At 37.8% G+C, this 6716-nt stretch overlaps 1 protein-coding gene across 1 annotated transcript in view; it reads right to left on the bottom strand.

Annotated features, from left to right (window-relative positions):
- Positions 1 to 749: 749 nt before the first annotated feature.
- Positions 750 to 6716, bottom strand: part of LOC142140816 (high affinity choline transporter 1-like) — a 60594-nt gene continuing 54627 nt past the window's right edge. The window contains exons 7-8 of the mRNA XM_075198736.1: positions 5579 to 5796; positions 750 to 3936 (exon numbers count right to left, since the gene is read on the bottom strand). Coding sequence (XP_075054837.1) covers positions 3385 to 3936; positions 5579 to 5796 — 770 coding nt within the window. The 3' untranslated portion in view covers positions 750 to 3384. The remainder of the gene's footprint in view (positions 3937 to 5578; positions 5797 to 6716) is intronic.

Raw genomic sequence — 6716 nt, 5'->3', positions numbered from 1 at the left:
TTGGCTATCACTGAGGCTATCACAATGTTATCTGCTACAACAGACAACAGACAGAGAGAGAGTCAAAGGACATTTGAGGGAGATTTCATGTAAAAACAGTTAAGTGTCACAAGAATAGGGACATCTTGAGATATATACAGTGGAGGAAGTGATGGTGTATACGGTGGTACTCCATACCGCCACTTCTCATACTGCCTTCATTGTAACACTATTAAATCATACATGCCAACTCTACCAAATTACGGATAGGTCTCCCAGAATCCCGGGAACGCTGGCGATTCTCCCGCATCTCACATTCCATTCTCATTACATTGTTCTAGAGAGATAGATAGATAGATATGAGATAGATAGATAGATATGAGATAAATAGATAGATATGAGATAGATAGATAGATATGAGATAGATAGATATGAGATAGATAGATAGATAGATTATCTATCTATCTCATATCAATCTATCTATCTATCTATCTCATATCTATCTATCTCATATCTATCTATCTCATATCTATCTATCTCATATCTATCTATCTCATATCTATCTATCTATCTCATATCTATCTATCTCATATCAGATAGATATGAGATAGATAGATAGATAGATAGATAGATAGATAGATAGATATGAGATAGATAGATAGATAGATAGATAGATAGATAGATAGATAGATATGAGATAGATAGATATGAGATAGATAGATAGATAGATATGAGATAGATAGATATGAGATAGATAGATATGAGATAGATAGATATGAGATAGATAGATAGATGTGAGATAGATAGATAGATAGATATGAGATAGATAGATAGATAGATAGATAGATAGATAGATAGATAGATAGATGTGAGATAGATAGATGTGAGATAGATAGATAGATATGAGATAGATAGATAGATATGAGATAGATAGATAGATAGATAGATAGATAGATAGATATGAGATAGATAGATAGATAGATAGATGTGATAAAGACTGCGGTCACATTGTGAGAGATTTGTGAGGAATGTTGTGTGAGCTGATGGGACTACAATCAGTACATCATTTTGACCAACTGTCTGTGACCTTCATAATTTTATTTTACCACACTGAGAAAGATGGGCCTTTGCCCAGTTAAAGAACTGGATCTATTAATATTTGCCAAGATATTTGTTTTCAACAGCATTCTCTACACCGTTAGAAGTTGATCTCATCACGCCATTGGGACTGAAATTTTAGAGAAATGTGTTACACTCTCCGTAAACATCACTGTAGGACCTATTTACAACCTTCACATTAACCACTTGCATCTATAATCCGGATGACCTCCGTTATACGTGCACCAATGATACCACAAAAACCTTATTTATTATTGTGTTATATTTTTACTGTGTTTAGTTGGCTGTTTGTGAGTTGAGCGACTGGGCGTGATTCATCAGAATAGATTATCCATACACTGCTGCCATTTGTCCATTCAAGGCTTGTTTGTTATAATTTTTAGCCAATCTGTAGCATCCATTGTTCCCCTTTTCACCATCTTTCCTGCCGCTAACAATAAATAAACCATAGCGGGTCTCCAAAATATTGTCTAGGTATAGTGTTATCAAATGCAGCTGGTGCTGGGCACAAGGGCACTCCCGAGTTGATCCCTGGTGATCCTAGTCCACATCCTACAAGCTACGGGGAAGATCAATCAATTCAATACCCCATAGTGAACCATTGTCTGGTACTGTTACACTTTATTAGAATACTGTTTGATAACATTGCTCCTGTGCTTTAATTTTATCTTATAGATTGTAAGCTTGCGAGCAGGGCCTTCTCACCTCTTTGTCTGTTTTACCCAGTTTGTTTATTAGTTTACTATGTTTGTCCCCATTTGTAAAGCGCTACGTAATATGTTGGCGCTACATAAATAAATGATGATGATGATCTTTATTTTTATTTTGGCAAATATTTCACTTGTCTAAATTACCTACCACACGGATACACTAGGGTCCAATTTTGACAGCAGCCAAATAATCTACCAGTACATTTTTGGACTGTATCATTTCAGTCTCATCTTGCACCCCATGTCTTCTAACTGCTAAGCTGCAAATATTATTATAATAGTCAATTTGAATTTCACATCCCCCATACTAAGTATATTTCCCTTTTAATCATCAATCTAAAAATTATAAATATATATATTTTTTTAAAATACTAATTCATTGTTAAGCCATGCACAGTCTTTAAGAAAATCGATTGTGTAATTTTACATGTTGGTGGTTTTAATCATATAAACTTGTAAAAATAGATAAAATACAAAATAATTATGGTCCATATGACATATGAAAAGTACATAACTTTCTATGAACATGTTTCTATAGGAATATATTTAAGCTCTGTTGGTATAGACATATTTGTCCGATGTGAGGTCTGTTACAACCTTGTATGTCCTAAATGGAGTGTGGACACAGCCAAACACTGGAGTAAGCATAGGATTATCCATGTATGTGTGTTAGCACAATGTACCAAAGATTGAAATAGAATAAAATACTCTGGTACCAGTTCCAATCCATGATCTATTTTGCCATTTTGTAAAAATCCTAGTTCACTAGTGATCACTATGCACTATAAAATGCACTAGAGCAGAATGGACCTTGAGAGAGGCAAATACATATGAACAGACCCTATGGCTGGGCACACACTACAGGGTTTTCAGCTGATTATTGGGCTAATCACACGATAAACAACCATTCAGCCCGATAACTCATTATTGTGTACGCTCCCACGATGAACGATTATCCTTCAAAAGCACATCGTATTGTTTGATTTGATTTTTAAACCATACTAAAGATTTCATTCAACGATGGAACGATGCCGTTCCAATCCTGCAGTGTGTATGCACTCAGGACCGGCAGTGTCCATAGATCTCTATGGAGCGCACGGAGTCACTATCTTTTCAGCCGATGGTTATGACAGATGAAGAGCACAGATATGATGGTAAATCTTGTAAAATATGTGCAGTGTGTACACAGGAATCGGCATGCTGATCGGGACTTTTTTTTTTATTCAACCGTTGGGAAAATCATGAACGATATTACAGGAGAAATTGTCTGTAGTGTGCACCCAGCCTATGACTAGACTTGCTGTTGTGTCATAAAGGGAAGTTTGAATACTTAAGTCAGTGGAGGAACTACCATTGGTACGGCAGATGCAGTGCACTGGTCCCCATGGAGATAATGGGGCCTGCTGCATGGCAGATGCAGAGGATCGGTGGCCCAGGTTTAGTCCTCCCCACCTCCGTGCACCGGGGGCCACAGCTCACTAGTTCTACCTCTGACTTAAGTCATAATGCCATACTGCCTAAATAGCAGACTATCATTGTGCACGCATTTACATTATAGTATAATTATTGTATAAAGTTATTTTTGGGAAAAATGTTGGTAGATTTCATCTCGAGGACTGTCCGTGACCTCAGGCGTTCGCAGGCTGACCTGCAGTTCATGTTCAAGTTCAGAGGGATCAGGCGGCACTTTCCTAAATACATTGCGCACGTCCCACTCAATAGGCAGTATTTTCTTCATAAACAAAAACCGCGCCAGATGCGAAGTAACGATGATGGTGATCAGACTAACCAACATAGTAAACGTCTTGAAGGGAAATAATTGAACGTAGACATCATCTACAAGGATGCATCCCGGGTAGTGGAGGGTTGGCGGAATCTTTAAGGAGTTCTCTCCTCCCAGGAGCCGAAGACCAAAGCCCAGGAAAAATCCGGCCACTGAGCCGTAGGTGTTGGTGCTGGGAACGAAAAGGGCGCAGCAGAGTTGTGGAAATAAGACGGCGTATACCAGCTCCCCGCTCAGGAACCAGAGGTCGTACACGGAGTTGGAGAGGAATGCCAGCCCAGTACCCGCAGAGCCCAGCACGACCATCGAGAGACGCATGACCCACAAGACTTCTCTTTCGGATGCCTATGAAAAAATGCAAGAAAGAAACCATTCATTGCTGTGAATAGTTAAACATAAATATCTCCTCCACCTCATGTGTCCTACTAAATTTAGGAAAGCTTCTCTTAACCAAATTGCTTGCATGATCTCTCCTCATTTCTGAAGGTCTTCTCTTCCACACATGTTCACTGTGACTGATCACAGCTTCACTGTGTCTAAAAACACCCATATGAATAAGACCAAGGAGTACACAGCATTAATGCTTCTATTACTATTAACCAAGCTAACCTTGAAGGACAACAAAAAAACCTTTTGATGGAATTTATTTAAAAAAATAATATATATATATATATATATATATACACACTGCCAATTCAGCTGGGGCTTCAGCAACTGCTCTGGCGTTACAGCTTCCCCGGGCCACTTTCCTTAACAGTGTGTATTCGTGAGTCAGTTCACCGACTGGCACATGTACGCAGTAGAACTGAAACCCAGATTTGAGCTATCAGATCCACTTCGTAAAATAAATTACAATTTCAAAATTAGTTAATATTTAGTATCATTTTAAAAAAATAACAATAAAAACATGTGAGCATTAAAAAATGTTTTATTCAAAGAATAAAGCATTTTTAAAATGGTTTTATTCCTGAGATACTTTATAATTAGGCTTCCTTATCCAAAGGCACGGGGCGGGCTTGGCAACAACTGGTAAATTGTTTACCACCGGCGGGTTTATCGCCAGCAGTAAGAATGTTAACCGCATTAATGTATTGGGCAAAGAGAACATTAGCCCTATCACCAGCGAAAATAGCAATAGACCTCATAGCAATGCTACTGCTCTGCATGCATGCAGGATCTATCTGGGATTAGTGACATCAAAGGAGTGTTAGAATTGCCGGCTCTCACCTTCAGGTAACAGAGGGGGTTACATTAAGGAGGGGTTGTACAAATTAGGACAACCCATTTAAAGACTTGAGCGGTTTGTACATTTTTACATGCATATTAAAGTATATTTTGGTTATGGTTTTCCTCTACAAAGTTACTAATTATAGATTTGCATTTAGTTAACTAGCATGTGGATATCTAAATATTTGCATTTTTAGAAAATTTTAAAATACAAAACAATATATAATATACTCTCATACTATGGGGATTAAATATAAAAATATGTGCAAATTACTCATCATATATAGAAAAGCAAAAACAAAAAACAACTGTTTGTAGTGAAAAACTGGGTAAACACTGCAAACAACTATCTTGTCGTTCATTCTTTTCAAAGGTTGATGTTCACCTGGAATAGGGCACACCATACTTTTTTATATATTTTCATGAGCATTTAAGGTAGTGGTAAATAACACATATTGAACATCAGAGCCATAACAGAAATGTTGTCCATAGCTAACTTGGGCACTGTATTACAACATCAGGGCACCGATGCAACATGTTCACACAGCTTGAGCTACAAGTTGCACTGCTTTGGGATTGGTTGAAAACCTGGAGAGGTCTTCAGCATCCAATCACAATTACTCTGCTGTACAAGCTCTGTGACTGTTCTATTCTGGACCGTTAACGACAGAAAATAGATAGGATATTAACCATCTGAAGATTGCACTGATTTGCAGGGTGAGTAATCTATCACTTTGTATAATAAGAGAACATAACTTACTCTTTTCCTTATCATCTTCTTGTAGATGTTGTAGGCAAACATGGAACTGGCTGACAGAAGTGACGAGTCTGCAGAGGACATAACGGCGGCGGCTATGGCTCCTAGCCCAACAACAGATATATAAGTCGGGCACAAGTACTGCAGAACCAACGGAAGGATCATGCTCGACTCGTTCCTCTCGTTTGGTGTTGGTAAGCCGTAGCTAGTTTGGTTCCAGTCTAATTGAATGAGCAAGAAATGGATGTCAGATTTATTTATCATGTTAAAGCATGCTGCAATTTTATATCGCTACTGGTGTTTCACCAAATTAAATTATATGGTTTTATATGTTATTTAAAAGGCGGGCTATAGGTTCCAATGGATGGAGAAAGAAGCCTTTAGAGACAAAGCTAGAGGACATTTTTATTTCAGTTCTTTGCATGTCGCTATGATCCATCTTCACCCCAAAACAGGCCTGGCCAACCTGTGGCTCTCCAGGTGTTGTGAAACTACATGTCCCAGCATGCTTCACCAGCCTTCAGTTGGCTATCTACTGGCAATGCATTCTGGTGTATGTAGTTTCACAACACCTGGGGGTAAATGTATCAAGCTGAGAGTTTGAAAAAACAATCAGATTCTAGCTCTCATTTATTTAGTGCATTCTACAAAATGATAGCTGGAATGTGATTGGTTGCTATAGGCAACATCTCCACTTTTCAAACCCGCCGGAAAACTCTCAGCTTGATACATATACCCCCTGGAGAGCCACAGGTTGGCCAGGCCAGCCCCAAAGTAAAAGAAACTACTTAGGGCAAATATCAGCATCTGACATTACAGAAAGAACGGAGAACATAGCCGTACTAGTAGATTTTTAATATTGCAACATGCTTTCTCCCCAATGGTAGCCCAAATGTAAAGCCAATTTGTTATTGTATTAAATTTAAAAAAAATATATAGAAAAGCTGTGATTAGAAAATATAGTTTATTAAAATTATTGCTGCTACCTCTTGTTTTTAGTAAGATTATCTTTTAATGAAACAAATATTTAATGTATCAACCAAGCTCCTTCTAATTTATTAAGTAAGATAAAGTAATTATACAAACTATTACTAGCCTCTGGGTAATATCTTCTTAAAGTTATAAGAAAATGTACAGCAAA

The sequence above is a fragment of the Mixophyes fleayi genome, chromosome 2 (assembly GCF_038048845.1).
Source record: "Mixophyes fleayi isolate aMixFle1 chromosome 2, aMixFle1.hap1, whole genome shotgun sequence".
Lineage (NCBI taxonomy): Eukaryota > Metazoa > Chordata > Amphibia > Anura > Limnodynastidae > Mixophyes > Mixophyes fleayi.
Note: the sequence above shows the minus strand (reverse complement) of the source record. Positions and strands in the feature narration are given on the sequence as shown.